The sequence below is a fragment of the Aythya marila genome (genome assembly GCF_965140915.1).
Source record: "Aythya marila genome assembly, chromosome: 10".
Lineage (NCBI taxonomy): Eukaryota > Metazoa > Chordata > Aves > Anseriformes > Anatidae > Aythya > Aythya marila.
Genome location: NC_139051.1, coordinates 8,134,267 through 8,147,619, shown reverse-complemented (window position 1 = coordinate 8,147,619; position 13,353 = coordinate 8,134,267). Strand labels below are relative to the sequence as shown.

General features: G+C 45.4%; 1 protein-coding gene across 1 annotated transcript in view; it reads left to right on the top strand.

Annotated features, from left to right (window-relative positions):
* Window positions 1-5,484: 5,484 nt before the first annotated feature.
* The window catches only part of PTPRG (protein tyrosine phosphatase receptor type G), a 397,823-nt gene continuing 389,954 nt past the window's right edge, over window positions 5,485-13,353 (top strand). Inside the window, exon 1 of the mRNA XM_082767913.1 lies at window positions 5,485-6,084. Coding sequence (XP_082624039.1) covers window positions 6,000-6,084 — 85 coding nt within the window. The 5' untranslated portion in view covers window positions 5,485-5,999. The remainder of the gene's footprint in view (window positions 6,085-13,353) is intronic.

Here is a 13,353-nt window from a genome sequence, read left to right as displayed (position 1 = left end):
TCAGGACACTTCTCTGTGTGCACAGTACACAAGACCACATCCAAATTCCTGCACACACCAAACTCAGCTGCTTATTGCCCTGGCAGAGTTCTGACACATCCCATGTCAAAGCTACCGTGTAGGAAAAAAACTGACAGTTGCAGTTATCTCACCAGCAAGCTGCATGATTGTGTTAAAAACATCCAGGCTGGCTAAAAGCCTTCCCAGTCAAAAGGATTTTCACTTCCCTACAACTGATGTTCCCAACACTTACACTGAACCCAAATATTATTGAAACCTTTAAACATTCATATGTATTTTTTATCAGTAAGAAAAGTCATTAAGTCTGTTGTCTCATTAGTTTCCACCTTAAATTCTGATGTAAGACAATGTATTCCTGGCGTTCTACTTACAGGGTAAGGGACGAGCAGGACAGCAGCTGGGTCTGCCATGTTCATCCCTCAGCTCCACTCATTAACATGCTTGCTCTGCTCACTGCTACACTGGTAGTAGATTTTTTTTCTTCTTCTTTTTCTTTTAACAAGAGAGGATTTGTGAATTAAACACACTTACAGCCCTAGCAAGGTCATACCGTAGGACTCTGAACTACAGTTGCTTTTCAAAGAAAGAAACTCATTGCTGATCAGCCTGGCCCTCCGCTGCGCCAGTCCCACACTTGTACCCAACGCAGTCATTCCAAGGCCATTTCAGGAGACAAAAGAGCTGTACGACATCAGGACTAGTATGCAGCTTTCAAGTAGGTATTTCAGCATGTGACTAACTGCCTGGTCTGAATGATTTAGCCTAAACGTACCCGGAGGTGGGGGTTCCTTTCATAAATTACAAGAAAATTAATGTATAGGTCTTCCAAAGAAACATGGGCAAACCCTGTGGAACACTGCCCAGCCCAGACATCCCAGAGCATCACTCAAGTCAGCGCTCAGATACTCTCATTCATATAATGCTGGTTGTGCCACCGATGTGCAGCCTGAAAACATCTGCAGTAATCTCTGACCTACAGTGTACATTTTTACCTAAAGTCTGCATCACCCATCAACATTTTTCATAGGTTTTGTTTTATCTGGCTCCCTGGGTTAATCTGTTTTTATGTCTTTATAAATCAAACAACACAGATGCTGTTATGCTTATATTGAAATAAAGCCCCTTTTTCCCTTGCAGATACTTTGCTTGCCCTTCACCTCTGTTTCTCAGCAGGTTCTCAGGTACCATATAAGACTTTCAAAGCCTCTCAGCACACTCAAAGAAGAATGCATCTGTCTTGAGGCTATGATAAAGTAACTCTGCAATAATATAATATATGAAACTACAAGCTCAGCATCTTCTTTTTCCTTCCTATGCAAAGCCAGATAGGAACCAGGACTGCTGAATTAACCTGGAAGTTTATGCCTCACATGACTTGTAATCTGCACAGTAGTTGCTTTTCAGATAATTCACACTGATTTATCCTTTCAGGGCCAGATCCTTACCTGGTCTGTTCCTCACAGGTTAACCATTCCAGTCAGGCTGGATGGATCTGTGATAACTTATCCCTTTTTTTCTAGATATGGTGTAACTTTCTATATCTGATTTTTTTCTTTCATTTTTACTTCCCCAATCTTTTATATAGTCATTATACATGTTAAGAAGCCTGGTTTGGGAAAGATTAATGCTATTAATATTTTTCTAATTCAATAAACCCTCTCATCTTTGAACTTCTTGCAATATTTTTCTGCTTTCTCCAGCTTTCTGCTAATTCAAACACATGACAAATGCGAGTCTTCATTTCAGTTTTCTATTATTTCTCTTGTCTGATCAAATAAATTAACAGACTTTCATTCTTTTCCCAGGAGTGATGCCCATATGTTGATGAAGGCAGCATAAAAATATTACCTGTTCAAACAGGAGGTAAAAAAAAAAAAAAAAGAAAAAGATAAAAGTTAGTTTACGTTATTCACTGTTCCATGCAAACCAGGCAGACATGCCGATCCCATTCCTTTCACCTTGACAGCACCCACCATGTTTAACGGTAAATATTGCAGGATTTGCAGAAGACCCATCAGTCTGGTTTAACTGCACTGTATTATAATGTCCCTTTACAATCTCTTCATACAGTAGCAGTTATTTTAATCACATCACAGTACTTTAGGCACTGGGAAAGAATCAGCTGTCCTATCTAATGTACACTCTCCCCAGTCACGTGGCACTGGGCCGGCAGAGCAGCGTGCTGCTAATGCAGTTTTCTCTGTTTGGATAGTTAAAGCTACATCTCCAGGCCAATTTGTACCTGTGTATTGTTGATAGACGCTGTGCCACGGGCAAAGAGATACTGCAGGAAATGGATTCTCATTTGACCGTGTTTAATTTTGTTCTCTGGATCTCCATCATACATCTTTCCATTTCTCTGCCCACCCCAATTGGCAATGTGAAATAAAGCAACTTCCGTCACTGCAGCTCCTAAACTGATGTGTGACGATGCAGTGATTGATTTGCCACTCCAGGAAAAGTGGGTCGTTGTACAAGTTGTACCACAGCATGCTGAACCAAGCTGTTCGTGCCGACATCTGGGTTTTACAGATTTATTTTTAAAAGTTCGGACCTGAAGGGACTACTGTGAATATCCATCCTGAACACTTCTGGTTTTTGATGGGAACACTGCTGTTCTAAAATCTTTCTTAGCAGCTTAGAGGGGTCTGAAGTCATCTATTCTCCTCAGGAGACAGCCTCCTGCTTATGTATTCTATATCTTATTTGTATATTTGCTCAAGAATGGAAAACACATAATTCCTCCAATTCTAAGATATGGCGGCAGTTTCAGATTTGTAACTTTTCAGGACAGGAAACTGTAAACTAATGTAAAATTATATTTGAAATATAAAATTGTATAATTAATAGCTTTCACAAAGGATGTTAAATCAAGGAGAAAAATACTGATGCAAATTGCTCTTTGAAAAAAAAAATCCATTACTTTTGTTCTTCTTTTGTGAGATTGCAATAATGTTTAATAACTTTTCACATTTAATGACACCTGTTGAAACTCACTGTAAGATTGCCTCTTACATGCCAGGCAGACATCATTTGAAGTCTGAGTACTGGAGGGGAGCTGCCTACTTAACTTGTATTCTACCAGTAAAGTCAGGAATAGATTGCTGAATGGGGAAGTTATTGGTGAGACTGTTTGTTTGTTTTTCGTTTTCCTTGTTTGCTTCATTTTGTTTCTCAGAGGAACAAAGATTGTGGGAAATTTAGCTCTTTAAATTTTATCTTTGCTTTTATTAGAGTTGAAGCCAACCTTCAAACTCCACCTGTTTTGGGAAATGATTTAATGAACAATGAGTTGGATAGGAACTTTCTTCAGGGCCTATAAATCTTTTGCTTTGTTTTCAATAGACCCTTAAGCAAGCACCTTCCTTCTTTGCACACCCCAAAGTGTGGTGCCTTCATGGGCAGAAAACATCTAATCGGGTCCTTAAATCCTTACATTGTTAAAATCCTTATTGGGATAAACACAGTTTTTCTTAGCAAGGACTGCATTCTTAACTTCCAACTGTGCTTTTTGGCAGGCACAACCTGGGATGTGGAGAGAAGGCAAAAGAAAGCCTATCAAAATGCGGCGCCTGCTAATTGGGGTCCTTGGGCTGCAGTGTAATCCACTGATTTGGCTTCCTGTTCTGCGTGGGGCAAACCTGGACGGACACAAAGCCACCACCCCCTCCAGAAAGCGCAGGGCAAAGCAGTGGTAAGTGCTTGAGCCGTGGAGGGCTCTGCTCCAGTGATCCCTTATGTTGGGGCAGGGGGAGGGAAAATCTTTGCCTTTCCACTGAATAAATAAATCCGCATTCCCTTCTGAAGTCCCTTACTCGGTTCCTCCTCTTGCCCCCATCCATTCTCCTTTGGAAACACCACGGATGTGGAAGGCTTTCAGGTAAGCAGAGAGGAGACGGTCACAGAAAATGACAGAGCCAGAGCTGAGCACAGCACGCACTGATAAACCCCTGCCAAACCCTTTCCATTCTGAAACAGAATCTCCGTAATGGAAATAATTACCAAAGAAACAGACAAAAACTACTTCTGAATGAAATTTAAGCTTCAGCAGACCACGGCACCGCCAGGAAATGCCAAGTACAAGTAAGCCATCCCTTCATCCTGAATTCACACCATTTTCTGTTTCTGTTTCCTGTGCAAAGTTATCAATCACTCAGAAACTGCTGCTGGGGGTGGGCTGCGGATCAAGCTTTGGATGCAAAGTGCCTTGGGACAGGCTTCACCTGACTGCAAAAAAAATCAGACAACTGCCTCCTTTTGAGGGGCCTCTGAAAATACCTAGTATGATGTGTGGTACTGGGAGGAAAAACAGTGATTTTGGGGGAACCTCTGACAGTTGTCAGAATGATGCATGTTGCTGGGAGAAAAAGAAAAGCATTTGTGTGGGGAGAAGGGGGCTCTGGCAATACCCAGCACAGTACTGGGGGAAAAAAAAAAGCTGTATGATTTTGTGGCTGACCTCTGGCAATACCCAGAATGAGGCATAGTACTGAGGGAGGAAAAAAAAAAGCTGTGTGATTTTGGTGATGATTCCTGGCAATACACAGCACAGCATTAGATGAAAAAAGCTGTATGATTTCTGGGGGGCCTCTGGCAATACGCAGCATGATATGCAGTACTGAGGGGGATGCGGGGAAAGCGTCTGATTTTTGGGGAGCCAGATACCCTTGGCAACACTTGGACTAATGGTGCTAGGGGGGTGTCATGGGAGGGGTGGGGGGTGCTGGCCAGGACACCCAACACCAAGCCCCAGCCTCCTTCAGTGAGGGCAGTGTAATGACACAAGTAACTTCCAAGCAGCCTCCATCTGCATAGGAGTGCAAAATGTGAAATTATGAAGGGCAGAGTCCCCTGGCTCCGTTCCAAGTGCCCCCTGCCCTCCACACTCACAGACACATATACACACACATACATATATAAACATACATACACATATAGGCACACATATACACACACATATCCATTCATACATACACATACACATGCTCACACATGTTTACATGCAGACATGTACACAGAGTGATGGTTGGACCAGATGATCTTGAAAGTCTTTTCTAACCTTAGTGATTCTATAATATGTACACACATACATACACACACATATACGTACATACACATACAGACACACACACATACAAGCACACATATTCACACACACTCACACACACATGTACAGACACATGTACATATATACACATATATACACACATACATACATATACAAACAAATACACGTATTCACACACGTACAAATACATATATTCTCTCTCTCTCTCTTTCACACACACACACACACACACAGAGAGACCCAAGGCAGCCGCCGCCGCCGCCCGGCAGTCCCAGCCCGGGCCGTGTGCGCGCACACACGCGGGTCCCCGCGGCACAAGCGCGCCCCCGCCCCACCACCGCGGCCGCTTTAAGGGCGGCGGGGGCGCGCCGCCGGGGCGCCCGGCGCGCCGCCGCCTCGCCTCTCCTCTCTCCCGTCTCTCCTCCTCTCCCCGCTCCTCTCCTCCTCTCTCCTCGCCGCCGCGCCGCGCTCCCTCTCCCTCGCCCCGCTTTAAAGTGCGGGCCAGGATCCGGGCTCGGCCGGCACTTCCTGTGGGGCGGGATGGAGCGCGCCGGGGCCCCGGCTGACCGCCGCCCGCCCGCCCGTGCGCGGAGGCGGCTCTGAGCACCCGCTCCGCGGCATGCCCCGCGCCCCGCCGCCCGCCTGAGCCGCCCCGCACCGCCCCGCTCCGCTCCGCGCCCCAGCCGAGCGGTCCCCCCCCCCCGTTTTCTCCGGGGGCGCGGGGAGAAACTTGTTTTCAACAAGTTTTTTTTTTTTTAATTTTTAATTTTTCCTTTTTTTTTTTTTTTTTTTTTGGTTTTTCCCCTCTTCCCCCCCCCCCCCCCCCTTCCCTCCCCTTTTCCTTCTCCGTTCTCTCCGCGCGTGAATTGTTTTAGCCCCCTCTCCCCCCTTTCGATGTGCGGCTTTGGACATGCGGAGGCTACTGCAACCGTGTTGGTGGATCTTTTTCTTGAAAATCACCAGCTCCGTGCTGCATGATGTGGTGTGCTTCCCCGGTGAGTGTGCCGCGAGGGGGAACCGGCGGGAGGAGAAATACGGGAGGGATCCCGGGGCCGACGCCACGCGTGTCCGTTTTCCCCGTGGGGCTCAGGGGGGCCCCGAGTGCCCCCTTCCCACGCGTGGCCCCCACGCCGCTTCCCTGCAGGCTGCTGCGAGTGCGGCTCCGCCGTGTGTCCCCCCGGTGCCTCGCAACCCCCCCTGGCGTGGGGCGGCCGCAGGGGGGTCCCCGGCTCCCTGCCCGCTGCCTTGGGGGGCTCCCGTTGTGCCGCGGGACCGGCGCCCGCATAGGAGCGCGGCTCCGCGCCTTGGTCCCTTCCTTGCAGCCCCCCCAAAAATCAAACTTACTTGTGCGCCGTGCTCAGCACCCCCCCAGCCCACTCGTGACCTTGCCGGGGCCGCTCCGCACCCGGGGGCCGGCTGGGTGCAGCCCCCCCGGCACCCAAACGAAGCGGAGCGACACCCTGAGCCCACCTTGCTTTTCCTCTTTCCCACCCCATAACTCGTCTCAGCTCCCCCCCATCCCCGCACCCCCACCCCAAAACGCCGCGGCCGCTCGCCCCGCACTGGGACCCGCGGCCCCAGCAGCGCCCCCGGCCCGGGGGAGCCCGCGGGGCTCCGGCCGCCCACCAGGGGCGCTGTGGCGCTGTGCGGACCCCCCGGGTCCCCCCGGCTCCGCGCCCCTCCGCTGCAAGCGGGCACGAAGCACGCCCGGCTGCTGGGGACCCCCCCAAGTCGAGGGCTCTTTGAAAATGACTTAACAGCCCCCCCTGCTTGAACACCCCCATGCATTAAAAGTCGTGGGTTTGTTGGTTTATCTGGTCCCCGCTTCGGGAGCCCACCCTGCAGGGGGGAGTTTTGGGGGTCCTGGCTAGGTCGAGCCCCCTGCCCCGTGGGGTCTCTGCCCTGCATCTCCTGCTGGGAGTCCCGGTGTGTTGCCCTGCTTGAGGGCTGTGTCCAGGTGTGCAGATGTGCAAAAGAAGTAAATTCTGGAAGCTTTATAGGAACTTCCACTTTTTTTTTAATGCACTTAAATTTTTTTTTCCTAACCCCAAGCACGGAGATGAGCAGGTAGACTTGTCATATCCCAGTCTTTCCAGCAGCTTCTGGGATGGTAAAATGATTTGAAGCAAAAAGAAAATAAGCTGGAGAGAGGGTTAATACCTCTGCAGCTCTTGAAGAAACATTTATCTTCTTTGTATTGATTTCTTCTCAATTTCAGCCCTCAGAGTGAAGCCTTTCTCTCTGGTTCTGATATATATTGTACAGTAATTACATCTAGAAGGCAGGCTGTAGGAACGCTTCAGGAAAACAAGCTATGATGTAGGTTTAATATGACAGTATTGTAAGGCGTGCTGATTTAGATCAGTTGTGTTTGAACCAGATAATATTTGCATTATGGTTTGAATATAAAGATGAATGCGAGCAGAAAGCAGTAGGTCTGTGGATGTTTCCGCATGTAGGTAAACTCTTTAATGCTGGAAGTAGGAGCTGTAAAACAGCTGGGTAATACTTAGCCACGAAGAGCCCTGAAACATGCCTAAAGGTTTGCTCGGGAAGCAAACTGTTTTCCAGGAGGGCTTTTATGCATTTAGTCTCCGTACTGAGCTACCATGTTAGACCTCAGTGACTTCCTTACTCTTTTATGCCTTCTTCTGAAAAGCGGTAATGTCTGGTGTGTGTGCGTGCAGGGGGGCGGTAAGTGAGACGTCGTGATAAACAGGGACGCTCAGACTCTGATCTGGTACATCAGAGATGCCCGAGGCAGGAAAGCTGCAGGGAGGATCTCAGTGGACTATAACAGGACATTGGTGCTGACAACATCCAATGGCAGATCATTGGAATTTGTGTTGGTGGGGAATCCCGGCCGGTTATTAACCATTTAGTATCTACCGCAAGTATTTCAGTTCCTTTAATACTATTTTCTGGAGAGAGGATTAGAGAACTAAGGTGTCTGTGTGTTAAATAACAAGCATCATTCCTCCCTCCACTTCGTATCCACTTTTCTTTCAATGAAAGAGGTCACTATTTATTTTCTCTCCAGCAAGTCACCTTACTTTGTAAAGAAACATAAAGGCTGTTTTTCCTTTGTTCACCAACAATAAACGAACCATGCTGAAAATAAGTCTTTGCAGTTTTCTTTTGTTAGGAGGATTGTAACAGATTTTCACTGTTTAAGTAGGTATTTGTGTTGCCGTTCCTTTGGTTGCAATAAGATGAAGGAGTCGTTCTTGCATTAAAAAAAAATACATGGGTAAGGTTTTGCTCTTTCTGAAGTGTTAAGTTCAGTGTATTTCTCCGTGGGCTTGTCATTGGTATTTGCTTAGTAAATCAGACTAAGACAAGGTGAAAGAGGATGTTTCCAGTGGGTCTGTTTGTTCATTTATCTGAATGCACAGTACCAAAAATCAGCAAAACACAAACATTAATGTTACTGTGCTATCTTTGCTACATAGTTTCTCAGTGCTCTGTTCAGAGACAAGTGTTTGTTTGTTTGTTTTTTTTTTTTTAAAGGAAAAAGCACACCTTTGTGCACTTTGCAGCTGTTGCTGTCCCTATCCTGTCATGTAAGGAGAGGTAATTTTTCACATTTTCTTAAGCTAGATGCATAAATTAAAGTAATTTTCTTAAATTTAGATTATCTCTCTCTTAATAAATCAAATTGTTGCCAATCTGGCATCTGCCTGTAAATTGGTTTTGTATTTTGAGTCTTCTCAGTTCTGAGCTGAGAGTTAATTTTGCATGTAACTGTTTTCTGCTTGGAGGAAAAAATATCCAAGGAGCTTTTCCCTATATACTAATCAAATGCTGCTCTGGATATTTTTTAAAGGTACCAAAAAGGCTAGCTCTGTTTATTTGAGGTTTTACAGAGGAAGGTGTGTTGTGCACGTAGAGAAATACGGAATGTACAGGAGAGGGCCCTCCAAGACTTTATTTAGTCCTGTGGCTTTTATGAAGATGACACTTCTTACATTTTAATTATCTCTTATTTTCAGTGCCTTTTTAAAATACAATTTACATTCCGGGAAGTCGCTAATGGTGTCCTTGCAGATAAAGAATGTTGAATGAGCTTTCCCAGGCTGTATGAGCTGAGCTTGCTAGTATGCTTCTTGGGGGGGAAACTCGGGGAGAGCTTTGCTATCTGTTAGCAGCTTTACAGGAGCTGATTCGTGGTTAGCAGAGCCAGGACACAGCTTTCAAAAGCCTTCAAGCAGCCCCAGGAGCTGTCTGCGCCAGAGGAAGAGGTTCCCTAAGTTAGGGAGGGAGGAGGAGGAGGTGTCATGCAGGGTAGGGATATACAAAATGACGAGAACAACAACAACAAAAAAGAAAACCATCTGAGGGTAGCTGGAAATTCCATCAGTCACATTAGGGCATTGAAGAGACTGAGGTTTGTGATGTCTGCAAAGCCTGTGCTCAGCATGGGGGTGCTGATCTGCTTGGGAGAGCAAGGGGAACTGATACCTGTGTTCTCTTGCTGTTCTCTCCTTCTACAATTCCTCTCCTTTTTCATTAGGAAATGGGGATGAAAGGGTTTTGATCCTATCCAAAAAATGGATGTTTCACTCAGAGCAGTGAGGAACTTAATGTGAGTCTAGCACAGGTGTCATATCGCTCACCTGCCCTCCTCCATCTGCACTGGGAACCTCTGCTGAACAAATGCGTTCTGCTGAGCACTGCCGTTGGGTTCCCCTTTCCACCTCTGCTCCCCTGCCTGATCCCTGTCACAGCTGAGCACTGGGAAACATCCATTGCAGTGCAGCTTAAAGGAGAGAGAACGGTGTCAAGCTCTGTATTAGCCCTGTAAACGTCCAACTGGAAGCATGGAGAGATCTTGATACCATAGAAATCACTGAAAAAACTATTGATTTCAGTAGCATGATGGCTTCCCTCACAGTTTCTTTTTTTTTTTTTTTTTTTTTTTTTTTTTTGGCAGGGGAAATGGTTTGTCTGTAGTTACGTATGTGTGCTTAAAGCTGTTCTGTTATCAAGATGCTCAAGTTTAATAGTTGGGGTTTATATCCAATTATAGGAAATACAGATAACAATGGAGACCCTATCCAGCTTTTGATCAATGCTCAAGGACTAACTTGGAGTTTTCTGAAACAGTGTTGTTAAAAAGTTGGCTCTAGTTTCAGTGTTTGAGTTTCATGGTTGAATTAGAGAAATGGCTTCAAACTATTAATCTCAACTATCCTCAGAAAAAATGCTAATCATTTGATTGCTGCTTTTTAGCAGCCAAATGAACGTGTGGAATGATGTGCTCTAAAGCCTAAGGGTGTAGTAATAACACTGCTTTAGCTAAAATGTAACTTTAATCTGAGAAATTATGAAAAAATTAGGCTCGTTTCTGTTTGCCTGAGTTCCTGTCCTTCCATTTTTAAAGATCACGGTTGCTCCTGTGTGTTGACCAAGCTGTAACTATTTATGCTTGCATGCTATGCTGCTTAGTTTGGTTCTAGCCAACAGTTTTGAAGTACTTTAGGAAGCGGAATCTCACCAGTAGAGAAAAGAGTGCTTGAAAGACATTCAGCCATCTCAGGATGCAGATGTGCTCCAAAGGGGTTAATCTATGCTTTTTTATATATCCCTTCTGGGGACTGCTTGCTTCGTTAGGTATCTAAATATCTTGACAATTTTTTTCCCTTCTTCATGAGGTGTTTAAACTCCTGTCAATGTTTCTTCCAAGTGAAAATTGTAGACCTGCAACTTCTTGTACCAGGCCGTTGGGAGTGTCACTTCATCGATTGCCAGAGTAACTCCCAGGAAGAATTGGCCTGTATCAGCTTTGCAGAGACATGCAGGGTTTGGAAGCAAAGCAGAGAAGGAAGATGTAAAGGAACGTGCACTGCCATACTGAGCCGGGGAACCTGGGGTGGGACCAACTGGAGATGCCCAACTGGAGAATAACTTCTGATGAAAACAGCCAGTTTTTACATTTGTGTCAAAACATTTAGAGGGGAAAAACCAAACCAGAAAAGCCATCCTTGGATATAATTAACTTTGCCATTACTTGGTATCTTGCGGTAATGCTGCTGATTGGGTTATCCGTGTTGCAGGCGAGACATCTGCATTATGTGACCTGTGGTAAGTCGGACTGGCTGCTTCTAATGCTGATACCACACGATAGAGCGCTGCAAAGCAATGTAACTGCTGCAGTGAGGACAGAGGTACTCAGAGATGCAACAGGGCTACACTGGTCATGCCTTGAAATGCTTGCCTTTCAATGAACGGTCCTCTAGGCACAGCGGCCAGGATGCAGTGCTGGTTTGTGCCTTGAGCTGTCACGTACTTGTAGCTTGAGCAGAGGCTCTTCCAACCCAGAAAATGAACAGATGAAGGAGGGTACAGAATGCAAGCAAAACAGGGAAGAAATATACTCTGTGGGTATTACTGTTTTGTTTTTCCTTTTATTTGGTTCTTCATACTATTACTGGGAAGCTGAGGGAAGCAGTGGTAGTGAATAAAATCTATACCTGGTGGAGGGAGGACACAGGGCAGTAAAAAATGAAATAAAGATGTTCATGCAATCACTGTAAGATATGTTTTTATGGCACTGAATGGGCTCACCTTTTGGCAATTTAAATTATCTTTGAGAGAACTATGGTTAAGGTAAAATCAGTTAGTACATGGCCTTGTTTTTTTAATGTGGTTTTATTATGCATCTCGAAGTTTGCTTGGGAGGTGAAGTACTAGCGTTCTTAATTATCAAGTCATTTGAATAATGATGAACCATTTTCTAGAACTTAAAACTTGACCGCATCGTGCACCTGCCAGCAGAACTGACACGTAAAATCTCAATTGACGTGGGTGTTGCAGTTTTTCTATGCATAAATGCTGCAGTGATGCCTGAATCTGTTTATCCTGTGCCAGTGTCTGCTTTGAGGGACTTTGCATTCATAGCATGGAGGCCTTTCTAAAGAAAATCTAGGTGTTTTGAGACTTGGATGCTTAGTGTAGGAAAGCTGATTTGAAAAATCCTTGCCTTTGCTTGCAAATACGTAATGAATGAGACCTTGAGCCCTGAAGAGCTGCATTGGTATTTAGGAGCAAAATGTGAGATGTTATTTGGTCTTGTGGCAGCTGTTCTCTCTTTTTGGAAATAAAATGTGCCTGTCTCCCTGACAGAGTGCTGTTAAAGTTCTTCTGCTGGGAGTCGGTTTATTCTGCTGACAGTAAAAGAAAGCTATCTGATAACTCTTTGCAGGCGAAGCGGACAGTTGTTCAGTTTTCCCACATTTCACTTTTTCCATCCTTTGTCCTTGCGGGAGGCTTGTAGGAGGCATTGGAAACGCTATAATGCCTGCTTTAGTCTAAGCAATGCCTTGCCCTTTCTTTACTTCTACAAAAGCACCTGCAATTTGGATTATTGTTTTTTAGCAATCTGAAGTCTTAGACCTGGAGCTCAGTGCTTTGTTTGTGTGAGACGGGTTGAAAAGCAGTGTCTGTTGCTGCAGAGTGGCAGAGGCCCTCACTGTACGAAGTGGTGAGCAGGAAGCAAGCAAGATACGAAGGCAAAAGCAATTGTGCCCTACGCACCCAATGAGCCATTTTTCTACTGAAGGAAGTGGAAATGCTGCTTCTACCCTGACACTTGCTGATCCTAAATGGTGAGCAAACTACTTTCTCTGGGCCTCATTCAGTTTCTTAAACATGGATGCCTGTGAAGAAACCCCTGCACTGAGGACCACTACCCTACTTTGTGGCACAATTTGGTGTCCATGGAAATGCTTCAATTAAATCTTTTTTGTTTTAAGGTGTAGTGGAGTTAAGGATACACATCTCATTTTAGACCAGGTTTAGCGATTGATTTATTTATTTTAATGGCTGGATGTCTATATAAGCCTCAGCTTTATGGACCTCAACATGCAACTGTACCCTCCAGCCAACCTCGTGCATCTCCATGCTCTGTGGATTGGATACCTTTCATATCCCCCCTGGCTCCTATGGGAAACCAAGTTGAGACAACAAAGATGCACAGTAGCTTTCAGATAATTAAGTACACATCCACATTGCTGTCTCAAGTGAGTTTAGGGATTAATTTTATTGTTGACTTTCATTGGGATTTAGATTCCTAACGTGCTTTGGCTCCTGGAGATTATGGATCCAGTCAAAGTAGGGATGAGGGCTTGTGTGGCATAACTGTCCCTTAAAAGTTGCATCCATTTAGCAGGTGGAATTAACAGAAATGGTGGAGTGTTTCTTCTTGTTGGCCTCTGTGCTACTCGTAACTAGTTTACTTATTATTCTTACACTGCCAGAGCTTG